This window comes from Sorex araneus, chromosome 11 (assembly GCF_027595985.1).
Source record: "Sorex araneus isolate mSorAra2 chromosome 11, mSorAra2.pri, whole genome shotgun sequence".
Lineage (NCBI taxonomy): Eukaryota > Metazoa > Chordata > Mammalia > Eulipotyphla > Soricidae > Sorex > Sorex araneus.
In genome coordinates, this window is record NC_073312.1 from 46,528,621 (window position 1) to 46,548,457 (window position 19,837).

Here is a 19,837-nt window from a genome sequence, read left to right on the forward strand (position 1 = left end):
GTTGTTGATTGAAGAGGGTGAGTGTTTGGTTTTGGATCTTTCCAGCAATACTGGGAGCTAGGGGGAATCCTGTGATATTGGGGTACAACTTGGGGTTCAGTGTATGCCAAGCATGCACTCCAACCATTAGACTTATATTCTTGGCCCTAATAAGCAATATTTTCTGTAAAATAAATTATCTAGCAGTTCCATTTGTTATATACTCAAAACAAGTGAATACAAGTATTCAGACTAGTGATTGTACATAAATATTTATTATTGCACTATTCATGATAGCCCAGTCACCACAGATGTTGACTGATATGAGTAGCCAACATGGAAACAACCCAAATGTTCATCAGTAGACAATAGGGTAGTCAGAATATTGCCTATCTGTACAATAGGACATTACTCGGACATAACAGGATACAGCCCTGAAATGCATATCACCTAGAAGTGAAGGAAGTCAGACACCAAAGTGGACACATCTCCTAAGATGCTATTTGTATGTGTGAAATATGTAGAAGGTGAATCCACAGGAAAGAAAGCAGATTGGTGACTACTGGCGGCTGGGGAGAGGCAAAGGAGAGTAGCTGCTTAAAGACGGTCTGGATCTGGGGGCCGGAGGGCTAGTCCATGAGGTTCAAATGCTGACCTTTGCTTCCGATCCTGGCACCATGTCTCTTCCCCACGCACTGCCAGGGGTCGCTTGTGGGCACTCTGAAATGGCTGCTTTATGAATTTCATCTCAATAATTTAAAAAAAAAAACTCAAAATGCAGTGTTAAACATAATAAAACTTTAAAAAAATTACTTTTGGGGGAAAAAAAAACAGAGACTTAAAGGGCCATGGTAATCTGCTTCACCTTGCCCCACTCTGTGATACGCCTGATTTCATTTGTGTGCCCCATTTGAATTTTCTGAATGTTTATTGGTTTGTGGTACGTTTCAAACTGTGTGTTAAAGTAGCAAAAATGAAGGACTGGAAAGAAAAGCAGCTGCTCCAGTGACGTACGCGGGTGTACCTGGTGGCCGAAGTTGTGCAGGCTGCTGGTCCCCTGGGCTTTCAGCTGAGCGTGGCCTTGGGAAGCCCGAGAGGGACACTGGTCATGCCACCCTGTACTTTTCACTCATGATTTACATGGTGCTTGTTTTCACAGTGCCCAACCCTGCTGCAGCTGCAATTCCTCGAACCCCTCTGAGTCCAAGTCCCATGAAAACCCCTCCTGCTGCAGCTGTCTCCCCCATGCAGGTACGTGCTTGTTAACTCAGAGACTAGGTGCACCTCAGTTTCTAGAAGTCGGAGACCTACAGTCCTAGGGCCATTGCTGTTTCCTGTGGGTGGGTGAGGTACATAGAGTTGGGGTATTTTTCCTCTAACATATCGTGACACCCTTAGTGGATGAATTATGTAAATGTTAAAATGTGTAATTCTTTTTATTTATTTATTTATTTATTTATTTATTGCTTTTTGGGTCACACTGGCAATGCACAGGGGTTATCTCCTGGCTCTGCACTCAGGAATTACCCCTGGCTTTGCTCAGGGGACCATATGGGATGCTGGGAATCAAACCCGGGTTGGCCGAGTGCAAGGCAAACGCCCTACCCGATGTGCTATTGCTCCAGCCCCTCTTTTCTTTTCTTTTTTTTTCTTTTTTTTCCCCCGATTTTTGGGTTACACCCAGCAATGCTCAGGGGTTACTCCTGGCTCTCCGTTTAGGAATTACTCCTGGCAGTGCTTGGGGAACCATATGGGATGCTGGGGATTGAACCCAGGTCAGCCATGTGTAAGGCAAATGCCCTACCCACTGTGCTATCACTTTGGCCCAAATTGTATAATTCTTAAGATCTCTGATAATAGAAATTATTAACAGCTATTGAACCAAGGAGCTAGAATTAGGTTCAGTAGTCGTTCCAGATGTTTTTGTTTTGTTTTTTTTTGGCCTACACCCATTGGTGCTCAGGAGCTACTCCTGGCTCTGTGCTCAGGAATCACTCCTGGCATGCTGTGTGGGACCCTGTTGGAGGCTGGGGATTAAACTGTGGTCAGCCGCATGCAAGGCAAAGTGCCCTGCATCCTGTGCTATCTCTCTGGCCCCCTCCAGATGCTTTTCATAGTTGACTTAATTAATCCTCACGACATCTCTCTCGGATATGACTTTCCCCAAAGTTTGTATTGCAGGAAGGGACTCGTGGAAGGATGGGGAGGGGAATTTGTGACCTGAGCACTGGGACACAGTCAAGACAGTGTGTGATGCAGCCCCAAAGGGAGTCTGCTCAAGTCCATTAAGCTCTCAAGTGTGGGGTTCAGAAGCATCTGTTCAATTCAGCTGTTTGTTGCCAGAAGAAGTTGCAGTTGGCTCCAGGAATAGCACATAGGTCACTGGTCTGTGCATGTTGGACCTGTTTTTTGTTTCGTTTAATTTTTTATTTTTGACTCATATCTGCACTGCTCAGGGCTTATTCCTGGCTCTGTGCTCAGGGATCACTCCTAGTGGTCTCGGGGGACAGCACTGGGTGCCAGGGATTGAATCCATGTCAACACCTGCTGTGCTATTTCTCTGGCCCATTGAAGCTATTCTTACTCAGTTTTCATGTGTGGAAACTGAGCCCCAGAAGCGGTAAGCAGTTTGCTGAAGGTCATACAATTAAGAGGATGTAGCACTGGGATTTGATCCTGGACGTTCTGGTTCCAGAGACTTGGCTCTTGAGTGCTGTATGAAACAGCTCTCTGAGTAGAAGACTCTGTTGGCGTGTCTCAGCCTCTCCTGCAAAGCACATCATTCTAGAACTTTGTGATTTAAGACAGCATTTAATTTTTTTTCTTGTTCTCTGGGATGACTGGCTTTGCCTGGATTCATTCGGTGTGGGCTGGTCTCTGACTCTGCTTTGTACAGTGGGCGGCTCAGGCTTCAAGAAATAGGGAGTGGAAATAAGCTTCTTGGGATCTAGGCTCAGAGCTCGGGACAGTGTTGCTTCCACTGTTTGGTTTGAAAATCACTAGGCGGTCCCAGAGAAGGAGGGCGCACGCACAGGCCTGTATTCAGGAAAGGATGACTCCTTGGGCAGAATGTGTGCCTGGCACAGAGCTTTGCTGCCCTGTCGCAGACAGATTTCACAAGTTGTCCTGCCTTTCCGAAGTGGCGGGACCAGAGAGTAGGCAGTCGTTGTTCCATTAATACTGAGCCCCTTTGGGAAAGAGTAGCTGACGTGGAATTTTCCCACGTGGCTGTGAGTAACCAAAGAAAAGTTTAGGTGAAAGCGTACCTCACTGCAGTTATAGTTTTGTAAGTTAGAGACTTTGCATATGCATTTGCACAGATACTGTTGTACCTTTAAAAGCAGAGGACCAGGGAGGTAGTTGAAAGTGCTAGAGTGCATGTCTGGCCTGCAGAGGCCTTCATTTGAACCCAGAGTGCCACCAAACCCGGCTGCCCCCAGCACTGCCTCTCCAGGCCCCAGGATTATACCCTCCAAGGCTGAGCATTGTTGTTGTTGGCACTGCTTGGATACTCCTTCTGAGCACTGCTTGGACAATCCTCCCCACCAATTCAGAACAGATGAAAGGACAACAAAGTCTCCCTTACATCTGTATTTTGTGCTTTTTTATAAGCTCTATTAATCCTTTTCTAAAGACTTAAAGATATAAATAGAGCAAAATAAAATGTACTTCAGTAAGGCAAAGTTTTTCTGTACTTGTCATTTGAAGTTTAATGTACAAACCATCATTTTGTAACATTTTTGTAAGAAAAGGAGGTATAAATTCTTGTCTCTATGACTTGAAAAAAGTAGTAGCACTTGGTCAGATTCCTTAGCTTTTTAATATTTGATGAGTTAACACAGTTTTTCTACAATCTAGCGATGCATAAAAATCACGTGAACCATTATTTTTTGTTAGGGGTGGGGGCCGCACCTGACAGTGCCCGTAGCTTACTCCTGGCTCTGTGTTTGGCATGCCTGGTGGGGCTCAGGGGACCCCAGGGGTGCCTGGGACTGAACACAGGTCAGCCGCGTGTAAGACTAAAGGCCTCCCACTGTACTGGTGCTCCGCCCCGCTTATGTCTGTTTGGAGTCACACCTTACGGTTCTCGGGCTTCTCCTGGCTCTGTCCTTCTGGGCACTCCCAGTGCCTGAGGTGGGATCTTCCTACGCACAAAGCCTGCGCTCCCATCTGTTCAGGTTCTTTCTGGCCTGAGCCTATTTGACTTTTTAGATTTGGGGCCACACCCAGTAGTTCTCAGGGCTCCAGGGGTAGTGCCCAGCAGTGTTCAGAGAAACTCCTGAATGCAAAGCATGACCTGAGCCCATTGAGCTATCTCTGTGGCCCCCTCGAGCGGTTTTAAATACAGACCCCCAGGCCACACCTAGTGAGGAAGCATCTCTGGGGAAGTAGAGCCCAGGATTGGGGTTGCTAGATTTTCTACTTCCGGTGTGGGAGTTCCACTTTGAGCTTTGAGAGAATAACAGACTCATTTATTCTGCCACCACAACTAGAATGCTGAACAAAATATAGGAAGTACTGATTTCCAGATTTCGTACAGTGGGCAGGACAAGACTATAATCCATGAATAAAACTTAAAGAAAGGAAGTAAGATAAACCTTATGACCGCACCTACATTTTTCCTGTTGGTGGTGTCCAGATGATGAAGAAGAAGAGTCCAGTGACCCCCCAGCTAGACCACCAAAGACACAGATCAGTGTTGGGCAGAACAGTCTGAGAACTCGAAGGGCGAGGTTCACGGAAGGAGAGAGCTGTGCAGATAAACGGGTCTGTCTAAACATCTGCAGAGGCATTGTAAGGGTTTGATCAGATGCCAGCCTGCGCCTCCGTAGGGTAAATCCTCTGATTTCTGAGGAAAGGAAAGTTCCTCGGTCAAGAGTTCATAGCAGGAAATCATTACCGCTTTCATCAGCCACCATGGAGAACCCCTTTAAATACTTGGAGTATTCAGAGATCCCCAAAGGGGCATGAAATTTAATTTAATTCCCTTAAAGTGGAATTCAGTAGCTCTGGAGTAAATGATTTTTGACTTCCTAAATGATCTTAAAAATTAAGGACCATTGAGATCCAGAAGCATGTGGGATAGCTAAACCCTGAAGTAATTCCTGGTGAGAAACCACACTTCTGAGAAGAGAATACACATACAAGCCGTTTACCTGCCAGAAGACTTGTATTCAGGGAGTCCTTCTTCAGAGCACCATTTCCATAATCTTGGAGCTTCCTTGACTTTCCCCCCTTTCCTTTCCTTTCTCCTAAATGAAGTCTTTTCTGAATTCAGGAGTTGGGGGGACAGACTTGAAGTTAGGGCCTGTTACATTTAAGGTAGCTTAGAGCTAGAGCATATGCTTTGTGTGCATGAGGTCTTAGATTCTTTCCCTGGCTTGCCCCCATCCACTACACACACGCATGTGCGCACACACACACATTGGGAGAAGTATGTCTTCTTAGTTGAAGACATAGAACCCAGTACTTGAAAATTTCTTCTCTCACTTAAGATTCATATGGGCCAATAAACACTTGAAAAGATGTTCACCATCACTAGTAATCAGGGAGATGAAAATTAAATTCACACTGAGATCCCCCTATGCACCCTTCAGAATGGCTCAATTAAAAGAGGACAATACTAGGTGTTGGTAAGGTCATAAAGAAGCCAGACCCTTTGGGGTGTATGAAAGCCATAGTTAGGAATCAGCTTAATGAGAAGGGTCTGGGGGGAAGCTGGGGAAATAAGCATGAGGAAAAAGCACTTAGATGGTAAACATTCTGGGAAATCAGGGTTTGGTGATATTTGAGAACTAGGTAGAGGTGGCAGAAGATGAAGCTGAGCGTTTGGGTACTGCGAGAGTTTGGGTACTGCGATGGATACTTCTGGCCGTCCAGAGGGGTGTCTGAGAGTCTGAGCAAGTGGCTGTTGGCGGTGAAGGTGTGAGGCTCTTCTCGAGCAGTTATGCCAGGAACAGACTCGGAGCCTGCTGGCTGGTGTGTGATCCTGACATGTCTCTTTAAGCCCGGCAGCCAGCTCACTCTCAGACCATCTGTGGTTGCCAGAAGTCAGGCAACCACATGTGTGGAAGACAAGGAGGGAAACATAATTGTAAAAGGGCTAGCAGAGGGATCTTTCTGGCGATCAAAATGTTCCATTTCTGGACTATATCCGTGTAATATCTTGGTTGTGACACTGTAAATTTGCCCTTGGAGAAAACTGGTAGAGGGTACTTGGGATCTGTCTGTATTAAAGTTACTAATCACATGACATGCTCTAATAAGAATGTGTGTTTCAGTAAGGAAAGAATTCCTAAGAGCATATATATTCTCTGCAACTTTTATTTTCTTAGTCCCAGCTCTAGATTTAATCTAACTTGGAACACTGTTTATCTTTTTATTTCAGAGACATTCCATAAGTGGACCAATCTCTACATCCAAACCCCTGACATCCTTGTCAGATAAGAGACCAAACTATGGGGAAATCCCTGTTCAAGGTATATTTTGTTAATAATTTTATTGTTAATCTGAATTTTTGGCTAACTAGTTATCTTCCTTGTTCCTGATATTATTTCAACCACTGTGATAGGCATATTTATTAGAAGCTTACTAGTAATATGTCTAAATTTCCCATACGGGAGTTATCAGTAAATACATATTGAAATACAATTCTTCTAGCATTATAATATGTAATAGAAACTGTACCACTATGTTAAGGGTTAAAATCTCTTGGATACTTTGTTCTATTACTTCGTCGTGGACATGTAATTTATCCCCATTTTACATTTTACATGAAGCTTTAAAAAGTCCAATAACTTAATTCTGGTTAGCAAAATTAATGAAGCTATCATAGTTAATGGGTCTTCTCATAGACCCAGATAGCCGACTCCAAAACCTATCCTTCTTATCTCTATATTTCACTTGATTGTTTATAAGAGCAAAATACTTTTATTTTTCCCTCCTTGTTGGGGATCCCATTCATTCCTCTCCACAGTGATGACAAACTGGAGCGATAGCACGGCGGGTAGGGTGTTTGCCTTGCACGCGGCTGACCCAGGTTCAATTCCTCCGCCCCTCTTGGAGAGCCTGGCAAGCTACCAAGAGTATCCCACCCCACCCGCACGGCAGAGCCTGGCAAGCTACCTGTGGCTTGTTCAATATGCCAAAAACAATAACAACACACAATGGAGATGTTACTGGTGCTCGCTCAAGCAAATTGAACAATGGGATAACAGTGCTACAGTTGGGGATCCCAGACTATGGGATTGTCAAGATTATTGCAGTCTCTTTACTTACAGTAATAGAACTTGCAACTTCTGTGCTTGCCTGACTTAAGCATCTTAAGCTGTCTTCCAGACCTCAGGAAACAGACTTTGTATTTTTATTATACAAATAAAAGCCGCGTGGGGGTGTGAGGGGCACACTCCAGCTCAGGGGTTACTCCTGGCTCTGCACTCAGGAATGCCTCTTGGAGGTGTTCGGGGAACCTTATGGGATGCCAGAAATTGAACCCAGGTTGACCGCATGCAAGGCATGCGCCCTACCTGCTGTACTCTCTCTTTCTGGCCTCTAGGAAGCAAACTTTAAAAGATGAGGTCTGGCAATTCTTTTGTGCACTTGATAAGAGCCTTGCCCACTTCATGGAGCTCTTCCCTGCAGTAGAGCCAGCTCCAGAAGCCCCATCTACTGCCTTTCGCAGTATGACCCCACATAGCCTGTGTGGGTTGGTAGTGCACTGCAATAATGATTTGAGGCACTAAGGCATTGTGCTGTGAGTGAGACACAGTGATCTACTTGGGATGTGTTCATACACGTTACTCGTAAGCTGGGTGCCTCAGATCCTGCAGACAAGACTCCTCGTTGTGGTGCTCTGTGCTGTCTCAGCTCTGGAGCTAGACCTAGCCGTAAGACTAGTGTTTCTCCCAAGAGTAGTAGAGATAAGGACCAGGAGGTCTGCCCCACACCTTGGAAACTGGCCTCACATGCTAGGGGAAAAGGCAGCTGAGATAGAGAAGGGAAAACCAAGTAGAGGATGTGGGGAGGACCCATTCGGCTTGAAAGCTGTGTGCCAAAAGTAGACTATAGACCAAAAATAAAGGCTACTCAATACCTCTATTGCAAACTACAACACCCAAAGGAGAGAGAACAAAAGGGAATGCCCTGCCACAGAGGCAGGGTGGGGGTGGTGAGAGGGATACTGGGATCATTGGTGGAGGAGAATGGGCACTAGTGGAGGGATGGGTAAACGATCACTGTATGACTGAAATGCAAACACAGTAGTTCATAAGTTTGTAACTGTACCTCACTGTGATTCACTAATAATAAAAAAAAAGACTACTGTTTCAGTGGGGAAGAAATAAGCAGATGTGGGAATTACTTCCTTGAAGAACTGAGAGGAACGGGCCCCAGGAACCCCAAGGAACATCAGTGGAGGACAATTCTGTTCAGTAGCTCACCTGGCCTTGTGTCTGCCAGTCTTGAGTGTTGTTTAGTCAGCCGGTTATTAGAGACCCTGAGGTTATTTTACAGGAAGGAGCTACTGCAACTTTCATCCTCTAGACTTCTGTCTGTTGTCATTCCGTCAGTTCACCAATGACCCGAAACCTTTTCTCCCTCAGAAGGTGGAGCTGAGCAGTCCTTTAGATGAAATCACAAGTACATGTCACTCAATAGGTTGAGTAAGAAGTAGACCCTGTTGTGTTAGTAGAATGCAAAGACTGACCTTAGCCATAAAATGTAACATTCTTTTACTTAAAAAATTCTTTTTCTAAAGCAACAAAGACTTGAAAGTTTTTGTTCAAAGTCTTTGTGTCTTGGGGCCGGAGAGATAGTACAATGGGTAAGGCTTTTGCCTTGCACATGGCCTGCCAGATATAGTTCCCTGAGCACCGCCAAGAGTGATCCCTGAGCTTAAGGGCCAGGATTAACCCCTGAGCAGTGCTGGGTGTGGCTCAGAAACAAAACAAAACAAAAAAGGTTTACCATTGTTCCTATTCTGGTCTTCTCAGTGGGTTCACCAAGGTGTGTGAGGGAAGGGCCATAGGTCACCAGCCTCAGGTGTCCTGACTGGGCCTCTCTGATGTTTGTCTATAAGATGAGAATAATTGTGACTAGCTAGCTCACAGGGTTGGTTTAGTTAGTGCTTGGAGTCACTGCTAGCAGTCATCAGTGCTTAGAGGACCTTGCAGTGTCAAGGTTCACCAGGGGCCTCCTCCGTACAGAGCCGGTCCTGAGCCCATTGAGCTGTGTCTCCATCCCCCCCAGACCCGTAAGTTCCTCTCCTTGTGTTCACTGAGAACCTGCAGGCAGGTGCTCTCCTTGTGTCCTTGTGTCCCACGGGGCTGCTTCCATCCAGCCTGCCGTGGGGGCTCTGTCACTGACCTGGGCAGCCTTGGATCTGGTGAGAGACTTTGAGTGCCATATTTATATTCATTTATTAGAAATACATTTTTTTTTAGCTTTTTGGATTTTTGGAAATTGAGCTTGGGTTGCATTTTGTTTTTTTCTGCCTGTTTGGCTTTTGTTTGTGGAGCCTGGGACGTGAAGCCCATGCGGCAGGGAGATTGAGGACCCAGAGTGCGTGTTTCACTGAGGTCTGCTGAATTAAACCTTTTCCTGGCTCTCCTCATTTTACCATCTGGTAATGCATCAAATGATAATGCCGCTGGGCTTGGGGTGCGTGTGATCGGTCTGTGTTAATGCCAGTCTAATTCTCTGCTTCATTCTGTTATAGACTTAATGGGGCTTATTTGAAACCGTGCAAATACAGGACAGAGAGGGAAGCACACTTAGATGCATTTTTATCTGTGAATTTGTTGATAGCGTGATCCTTTATCTTAAACAGTCACTAGAGAAAGAAACCACTTAGAAAAAGTAAGAACAAATGATTCTTGGTCATAAAAAAAAAAAACCCACCGTGATCATTCAAACTGGTAGAGGTTCAAGCTGTGTTTTCTTCGTCTTCTCTTTGTTTTGTTATAGATTTTCAAAAGTCTGTGATTTTCATATTGAAAGTTCTGTAGTGGTTCAGAGAGACAGCTCCAAGGGCTAAGTGCATACTTTGTGTGTGGGAGGCGCAGATCCAATCCCCAGCATTACACGGAGCAACCCTCTTGCCAGGTGTGACCCATGAAAATGAAAAAATCTAATAAATGAAAGTTCAGTGACTTCTCTGTACTTAAAAGAAGCTGCCCCTTGTTCTTCTGTTCAGACAACTAGGAATGTGTTTTTTCTTCTGGTTAATGTGATTCTTCAACACAGGACACTGGGTTTTATTTTTGCTTGTTTTGTTTTTTTGGGCGACACCAGGTGATGTGATGCCTAGGGGTTACTCTTGGCTCTGAACTTGGGAATCTCTCCTGGTGGTGCCCGGGGTTCAGGGGGAATGAACTGCGGTCGGATGCTTGCAAGGCAAGCACTTACCCCCTACTATCTCCCCAGCCCCGGGACACTGGGGATTTATGAAAATTGTGAATCTATGAAATTTTTGTTCTTACCCAGCTTCAACCGGGGCCCTACGCTTGTGTCTCAAACCATAAAACTGGGAAACTCTCCCATTATTAATCCTTCAGGTGTAGACTCCTTCACTCTGTCTGCTCTGGGTTTCCTTTAACTAATCTTTATTTTGGTTTTGGTTTTGGTTTTCTTGTTTTGTTTTCATTTTCTGGGGGTTTTTTGTTTGTTGTTTGTTTTGTTCTGTTTTGCTTTTGTCTTTACTGGGCTGGAGCTATAGCACAGCGGGTAGGGCGTTTGCCTTGCATGTGGCCAACCTGGCTTCGATTCTTCTGCCCCTCTTGGAGAGCCCAGCAAGCTGCTGAGAGTATCTCACCCGCACAGCAGAGCCTGGCAAGCTACCCGTGGCGTATTCGATATGCCAAAAACAGTAACAATGAGTCTCACATGGAGATGTTACTGGTGCCTGCTCGAGCAAATCGATGAGCAATGGGATAACAGTGACAGTGACAGTCTTTATTAGGCAGGACACTTTGACGACTGACTCACAGCTGTTTTCATCTTTTTAAAAGATTTCATAGCCTCTTTTGGTAGCAACATTGATCCATTTGAAACTACTTTTCTGTGAAGTAGAAGTTGGATTTCTGTGAAGTAGAAGTTGGATTTATAGACTTCAATTTTTTGAGACCCACTTTTTAAAAAAAAATTATTAATGAAACACCAAGAGATACAATTATAGACTTACACACTTTAGTGATTATGTTTCAATCATGCAATGGTCGAATATCCATCCCTCCACCAGTGCCCATTCTCCACCACCAATGTTCCCAAGTATCCCTCCTGCCACGCCTACCCCTCCCCCCCACCCCCCGCCCTCTCACTGTCTCTGTGGCCGGCACATTCCCTTTTACTCCCTCTCTCCTCTTGGGTGTTGTGGTTTGCAATGCAGGTATTAAATGGCCATTGTGTTGTGTCTGAAGTCTACTTTCAGCACGCATCTCCCGTCCCAAACGGGCCCTCCAAGCATCCTTTGCTTGGTGGTCCCTCCTCTATCTCATCTGTCTTCCCCCCACCCCCCGAGTGTGAGGCTGGCATCCGAGCCATGGAGGAGTCCTCCTGGTTGAGACCCACTCTTGCCTATAAAGCTTGAATCAGAACACAATTCAGTCTCATCCTTTGGGGCTTTCCTCATGCTATTGAGTCGCTCCTTCTTTATCTTCAACCATACCCTCACTACTGACTCCCCTTTCTTGTCATTTTAAAATGTACACATCTCAGGGGCGGGAGAGATAGTACAGTGGGTAGGGTGCTTGCCTTGCACTTGGCCAACCCGGCATGTCGTTTGGTCCCCTGAGCACTGCTAGGGTGGTTACTGAGTGCCAAAGCAGCAGTAAACCCCTGAGCATCGCCACATGGGACCCAAAGATCAAAAGTAAAACAAAGAAGTGCACATCTTCCCTATGTTAAGGGGGACATGCTCCCTTCTCTCTACCTCCTTCAGTCACTGAACTTTTCCTTCTACCCTTGCACAACTTGTTTCCACATTCTCTCAGTCTCCTGCTCCTTGATAAGTTTTATCCCCGCTGATGTATGAAGTTGCTTTCACCAAGGTTCTCAGGACCTCTCTATAGCCAAGTTTGTTCCTACTCTATCACCTGTTTGCTGATAATTTCCAAAGCTATGCATTTACTCTGACTTGTTAACTTTCTTCTCCTAACTTTTCCTCTTAACTTGCTTCTCCACATCTTTCCTGGGTATTGTACAAGGGTCCCAATTCAAGGTGTTCGCATCCCTTTCCTTCTTCCCATAATTCCCTTGTCCTTTCTTATCTCTGAACGTGGTATCTCCTTCCTTTCACCTGCATGTCCTATTCACCTGCATCTCCTTCCTTTCACCTGCATATCCTGTTAGCCTTGAATCTGTTTACTTCTCTCCATCTCCCTTGGTACCACCCTAGTGCAGGCCATTCTTATCTCTCTTTGCGCTGTTTCTACTCTAATCCATTTTAGCCAGAAAGATGCTCACCTGATAAAACCATTGCTGATTCCCTGTTGCTCACGGGGTAAAGTTCAGTCTCCTTAGCTTGGCCTAAATTGCCTGCGTCCTTTATTTACCCTGACTTGGTTTGATATCCCAAGCCCTAACCTGTTCTGTTTTGCTCTTTGCCCTGTGAATATGACTAGACGGGGTTTCTGTTGGTATATGCCCAGCATCTTAGCTAGGCACACTTTCCCCTCCATGCCCCCTTTGGCCTGTATAAAAATTATTTATAGTCCTTCTGGTCTTGACTGGGATGTCATTTCCTCGGGAGGCCTTTCCGGACCTCCTCTCAGGAGCAGGTCATGTCCCCTGCTGGGTTCCCGGCGTTCCTTGGACTGGTCCTTTCCTGGCGTCTCTCACTTGGAATGATTTTTTAAATGCCTAGTTTCTGAATTTCACGAGGGCAGAAGTCCTGCTGCCTTTCTTTTCATGACCTTTGCATCACGCCTGACAAGGAGTGGACACCCAAATTATTTTGTTTAATGAATTGATTAATGAGTGGATTAAAGACAAATAGCACCATATGGCAATAGAATCGTGTCTATTGTTAGAAAGCATCGTCTTTCCTGTCTGCTGTGTGCTGCTGTAATGTATTAATCTTATTTCCTGAAAGGGGGATAAGTGGACGGTTTGGCATGGAGGTAGGAGCCAGCAGGCTCGCTGCAGCAGTAAGGGGTGTGTGTTCTTACTGTGGCCAGGGCCTCCGAGCCAGTTGATTCTCACCGTGAACGTGCCTCAGGAAATAGAAGCAGAGACTGTTGTGCTTGTTGCAAATTGTCACCCCAAATGATTCTGTTTGTCTATTTTTTTTGCTTTTTGGGTCACACCCAGTGATGCTCAGGGGTTACTCCTGGCTCTGCACTCAGGAATTACTCCTGGCGGTGTTGGGGGACCATATGGGATGCCGGGAATCGAACCCGGATCTGCCGCGTGCAAGGCAAACGCCCTACTCGCTGTGCTATGCTCCACCCTCCCCCGCAACAAATGATTCTGAAAAGAATCATTTTGTGCATTTTCATAAAGTAGGTGCTAGTCTGTCTTAGCAACTTTATGCTAATTGAGAAAGACTTGAATCCCAAGACACACAGTAAGAAAGACTTTGCCAGGTGTTTTACATCAGCCAGGAATTTCATAGATTTTATTTCTGTTGAGTGCCCTTCATATGCCTTGTGAAAAGCAAAACGAGGCAGCTGAGGAATCCCGGGTAGTGACTGAGAAGAGCGTTGTGCCTTCGTTAGTTCCCCTCGTTCTGATGGTTCTTCTGTATTCATTTGTTTTCACTTTCTTCACTTGCTGTAATCTTTGGAATACTTAAGATTTTAGGGAAGTGACCAGTTTCATAATTGTGGTATGGAAAATTTGATTAAATTTAAAATGCTGATTTCTGCTTCCTACTATTTCCGTGTTCCGCTAACTTTGTTTTGTCTGTCAGACTTTGTGCATAATATGCTCTTCCTGTGAGGATGATTGCCAACTGCAGCAGGGTTCAGTATGCTGATTGATGCTTGCTTGTAGGCGCTTTGTACAGAGGTGATGTTTGTTCTAGATAAGATGGGACGACTCGAAGCTGCACACGTCCTGTCTTTATTAGGAAAGTGAGTTCATCCTTCCCAGTTCCTTCCCCTCAAAAGAAGTCCTCATACTCTTAGTATGTTAATTTGGAATAGAAGAGAGAAAGAATCACAAGCCGTTACTTCTGATGTCATGATAATTTGAGAGGGAATACTTTAAAAGCTCTCATTCATTTTTCCCCTTTTTTGTTTCTGGAGTCGTATTGCTGGTGCTGTCAGGGATTGAACCCAGGACTCCAGCTCTTTGAGCTATCTCCCTGGCCCTAAATGGTCACTTGCTAAAAAGAAGTAACAGATGACCTTCTGTTAGTGTTTGGTGAAGCTTTCTTTTCCCCTTGTTAAGTTACATTTGCTATATGGACATTCTTGGACAGTGAGACAGTCTTGACCAAGTATAAGGAGGCAGTGTTTCTTCCCATGCTAATCACACGTCCCTAACATGTCACCCTGGAACTGGCAAAACTTACTAATCCTGGGGCCTGTGATGGGGGATTCCACTTAGGGGGAACAGGTCCTGGGGAAGTGCTGTTGGAACTCTACCTGAAGAATGTGAAGTTAGCCAGACTAAGGGAGTGATGAAACAGCTTGGGCCAATAGTCAAGGAACTCTGACTCTCAATACAGCTAGTGTTTAGATAGCAAGGAAGGAGCTGAACAAGGTGAGGTAGCAGACGTAGTGTAGTCAGTAGAGCAGCATCTGTTTTCTTCCTGGAATGATCAGAAATGCCAGACACTCCCTTCTTACCCACGGACTCCAAGGTGTGCCTGCAAACAGAGAGTAGAGCAGCATCTGTGTTCTTCCTGGAATGATCAGAAATGCCAGACACTCTCCTCACCCATAGACCAAAGTTCACATAGCCGGTGATGATCAAGACGGTTCACAGACACAACTTCTCCTGTTTTTTTTTTTTTTTCACCTGGCGATGCACAGGGGTTACTCCTGGCTCATGCACTCAGGAATTACTCCTGCCGGTGCTTGGGAGACCATATGGGATGCTGGGAATTGAACCCGGGTCGGCCGAGTGCAAGGTGCTGTGCTATTGCTCCAGCCCCTCAACTTCTCCTTTAAAGCTCCATTTCCTTCACCTTTTTCCCCATATAGTGTTTTAGTCACTCTGGGATTTTAATTTATTTTTGGTTTGGGGGCCGCACCCAGCGATGATCAGGAGTTACCACTCCTGACTCTGCACTCAGGAACTATTCTTTTGCAGTGCAGGAGGCCGTATGGGATACTGGAAGTAGACCCCAGTTGGCTGAATACAAGGCAAGGGCCCTACCCTATTATTTTTTCTCTGGTCCCACTCTGGGATTTTATTATTCTCTAATTAAACATCCTTAAAACTATTCTGTTTATTGTTTGAAGTACCCTTCCCTAACCCTTTTCTTTACTAACTAGTAAAGTCCACCTTAATATTGTTATGTTGTCCAAGCCTTCCCTACTGCCAAAAATCCAGGTGAAGGGCTTTCCTCACTGCTTCAGTAGCACCTCACATCCTAGTGTTCTGATGATCCCGTTTGACGTGTATGTATGCCTGACTTTGCCCACTAAGTGTAGGTCTGAAAAACTTCATTTAGTTTATACTTTGGGACCTAAAGGCAGTAGGGGGATTTTCACATTTTTGGTTGAATTGCTTAAAGAGCAACCAGTGGTTAAAAAGCATTTATTGGGACTGGAGGTAGGGCACAGCGGTAGGGCACTGGCCTTGTATATGGCTGATCTGGTATTGATCCCCGGCATCCCATATGGTTCCTTAAGCCCACCAGGAGTGATCTCTGTATGCAGACTCAGGAGTACGCCTTGAGCACACCGGGTGTGGGCCAAAAGGAAAGTAAAATAAAAGGCATTTATCTCTTTTAAACGTTTGAGCCCTCCAAATAAAACATTGAGTGAGATGCCTTTGCATGGTCCTTGTCGAAGTTGTTTTGGGAATTGTTGAAGGGCCTTGGGTTGGGAAGGCAGGTAAGACTTTAAGGGTGAGAGAAGTAAAACTCACCTTCCTGCTACCCTTAAGTGCCAAGTGTCAGGGTTTTGTTTTATTGTGTGACCCTTCCTTTTTTATTCAGAGCATCTTTTAAGAACATCTTCAACGAGCCGGCCTGCTTCTCTTCCAAGAGTACCTGCCATGGAAAGTGCCAAGTCCATTTCAGGTAATCACTTTTATATGAAATTTTCTTTAAAAGGTGCTTCCAGAGTTTCTTTGGAAGCACCTTTCTTCCAAAGAAACTCTCTCTTTGGAAGAAACTTTCTCTTTAGACTTGTTTAACTTTACTTAGCTCTTTTTTTGCTTTTTTTTTTTGGGGGGGGGGTCACACCCAGTGATGCACAGGGGTCACTCCTGGCTCATACACTCAGGAATTACTCCTGGCAGTTACTCCTGGCAGTGCTCGGGGGACCATATGGGATGCTGGGATTCGAACCCGGGTCAACCGAGTACAAGGCAAACGCCCTACCCGCTGTGCTATCACTCCAGCCCCAACTTAGCTCTTCTTTTTAGTACTTAGTTGATTATTTTTTTTTAATCTGAATATTCCCTATTTAATTGTCCAGAGTCTATAAGAATCAGTTTTATGGCCATAATTGCCAGTGAATGACTTTATTTCAAAAAACCTAGTTTCCTTCCTTTAACACAAACTCATAAGTGCCTTCTATGAGTTGATGTGCTAAAAATAAAGCTTCATACAAAGTGCATACAGTTGTAAAGGATTAGAGTATTTGCATAAGGATATATTTCATGACTTTTTTTTAATTGAATCACCTTGACAACAGTTACAAAGCTTTCCAGTCTAGTCATACAATGATCAAACACTCATCCCCACACCAGTGCACACCCTCCACCACCAAAAGCCCCAGTACACCCCTCATGCCACCCCTCCCCCCACCAGGGAGACAAGGGGGAAGGGACAAACACCTTTCCTCACCCGGGGTGGTATTTCTGCCTGAAGCTGCTGGGTTCTGAGATTGGTCTGTGTGCCTCTAGGATCATGGCCATTCAGGAGCCAGGAGCCGTTCGTGGGCGCAACTCAGGGCCTGGTCGGGGCAGGGAGAGGACGTCATGACAGGTTTTGAAAAGTTTTTAGGAGTTCTCTGGAAACCACTTTTTCCTAGTTTGACAAAACTAGTCAATGATGATGAATTCAATGGACTTATATTACTTATTTATCCTAGAGATAAATCTTTAGCTTATTACTTGTTCACAGTATTTTTCCTTTGTGATTTTTTTTCTTACCTATAATAACTTGGCTAGAAATCAGACCAGGATAGGAGAAAGTCTGCCTCTTATAGCTGATGTCCCACTACACATATGTTAAACTACTTGTTCTTTTGGGGGGTAGGGAGGCATCAGCCACACCCAGCAGTACTCAGGCTGACCCCTGGCTCTGTGCTCAGGGATTGCTCCTGGTGGTGCTCAGGGGATCAACGTGGTGCTGGGGATTGAATCAGGGTTGGCTGTGTGCAAAGCACGTGCCTTAGCCCTTGTACTGTCTCTCCTTTACTGGCTCTTATATATCATAACTTGTTCTTTAATCAGTAGGAAGTCAAGATAAAATTAGCATCTCATTGCCTATTCCAGAATTGTTTTGATCCTTCCACAATCTGTTCCTCTATTTTCTGTAAATCCTGGGAGCTTTATTATCCAGTTTCCTGGCAGACCACCTAAGTGAAATATTCATTTCAGGTATACAGAGATTTGACATGTAAGAATAAATAATTATAAAATTAATGTCAGAAATGAAAACACTTTATTCTGAGATTATATAGTAAGAGAAAGCATCTGTCCTCCGGATCTTTTTGTTTGGAGACCAGCACCTACTTGGTGCTCAAGGGTCATTCCCAACAATTCTCAGGTAACATGCCATGCCCGGGATCAAACTTAGGGCTTCCACATGCAGAGTGTGTCTCTAGAGAGATCACTTTCCTAGTGCTGGGTCAGACTCTGCTTGTAATTACCTTGGCATCACTAAGGAAAATGGAGCCAATAAAGGGCAGAACGTTATTGGTATAGAACATTGGTTGCATTACTACCAGCCCAGCGCTGATACCCAGACTATTGTAAGGCAAGAGAGAACTTGTCTGAGGTCTGAAACTTTTTCTTACTGTGCTCAGTCGTGTCCTGAGTACCTGCTTGTCTCACCCCTCGTTGGAAAGCTGTTTTTTGGGGGTTTTTTTTGGGGGGGGGGTTTATTTGTTTTTTGCTTTTTGGGTCACACCCGACGATGCTCAAGGGTTATTCTTGACTCTGCACTCAGGAATTACCCCTGCAGTGCTCAGGGGACCATATGGTGGAAAGCTGTTTTTGTTGTGGCTCTCACTGTGGCTGAAGCGGCTCCCTCCTCTGATTCTAGCACGGTAGCTGTCAGCATTTCCCAATAGGGGGCACCTTTTAGTTTTCTGCTGACCTCACTGACAGATTTTTTTTGTTTGTTTGTTTGTTTGTTTTTGGTTTTTGGGTCACACCCGGCGATGCACAGGGGTTACTCCTGGCTCTTCACTCAGGAATCACCCCTGGCGGTGCTCAGGGGACCATATGGGAAGGCCTACCCGCTGTGCTATCGCTCCAGCCCCTCACTGACGGATGTTTTGTCTTTTCTTTAAAAACATAGCCTTAGGTAACTTAAGGGACAGAGCATATGGTTTGCATGCAGGAAGCCCAGGTTCAAGACCCAGTTCAGTCCCAGTTCACCCCTGCTTGGTGCCCTGAGCACTGATGGGAGTGACCCTAAAACACAAACCGAGGAGTAGCACCTGTGTTCCACTGGGTAGGGCCCCAAACCAAAATCAATGGAGAAATAAAACAATAATATAGCCTGAATTAGACTTAAATCAGGCCCTGTAAGAAGTATCTTTCCTTTCTGTCCTTTGGGGAGGGGCGTGTTTTTAGTCACACATGGTGGTGCTCAGGCTTATGCTTAGCTCTGTGCTCAGCTCAGGGGGGACCATATTGGCCCTGAGAATCAGCCAACACCTAACTCCTGTACTCCTTTTCTAGCCCTTCCTTGGGATATTCTTAACAACGTTTTCTTTTCTTTCACTTTGTTGTAAGAACTTGATATACAAATCATATAGACAAGTTGTACATCAGCTGTATCATTGGTATGGTATTCTTTTCCTGTCAACCACAGTAGTATTTTTGTGCAAGTCCAAAATATACTTCGAGATTTTTAAATGCTGGGGTGCAGGGAGTTTAGCACCTCTACCCTACAGGTTGTTCCGGGTCAACGTGTAATTGAATATGGGGCTCTCATTGTGTGCTGAATGATGACACTTAAGACTATATGGGGGTCACAGTCCTTCAAAATTTATGGGATTCGAGTACCCAAGAACAAATGACTGGTTAAAGAAACTTTTTTGGTACATCTACACAATGGAATACTATGCAGCTGTTAGAAGAGATGAAATCATGAAATTTGCATACAAGTGGATGGACATGGAGAGTATCATGCTAAGTGAAATTTGTCAGAAAGAGAGGAGCAGACATAGAAATATTGTACTCATCTGTGGAATATAAAGTAGCATAATATAAGACTGACACCCAAGGACAGTAGCGATCAGGGCCAGGAGGATCACGCCATGGTTTGAAAGCTGACCCCACGTGCTGTGAGAAAAGGCAGTTGGGATAGAAAAGGAACCACTAAGTAAATGATGATTGGAGGGATCGCCCAGGATGGGAGATGTGTGCAGAAAGTAGACCAAGGACCAAACATTGATGGCCTCTTAATATGTGTATTGCAAATCATAATGCCCAAAATTAGAGAGTACGAAGGATTGTACCTGCCACAGTGGTAGGGAGTGGGATGCGATTGGGGTGGCAGGTG

The 19,837-nt window shown here is 45.0% G+C and overlaps 1 protein-coding gene across 1 annotated transcript in view; it reads left to right on the plus strand.

Moving 5' to 3' along the window:
• SPECC1L (sperm antigen with calponin homology and coiled-coil domains 1 like) overlaps positions 1–19,837 on the plus strand; it is a 114,611-nt gene that overhangs the window by 65,744 nt on the left and 29,030 nt on the right. Inside the window, exons 9-11 of the mRNA XM_055119046.1 lie at positions 1,139–1,230; positions 6,368–6,458; positions 16,088–16,171. Coding sequence (XP_054975021.1) covers positions 1,139–1,230; positions 6,368–6,458; positions 16,088–16,171 — 267 coding nt within the window. The remainder of the gene's footprint in view (positions 1–1,138; positions 1,231–6,367; positions 6,459–16,087; positions 16,172–19,837) is intronic.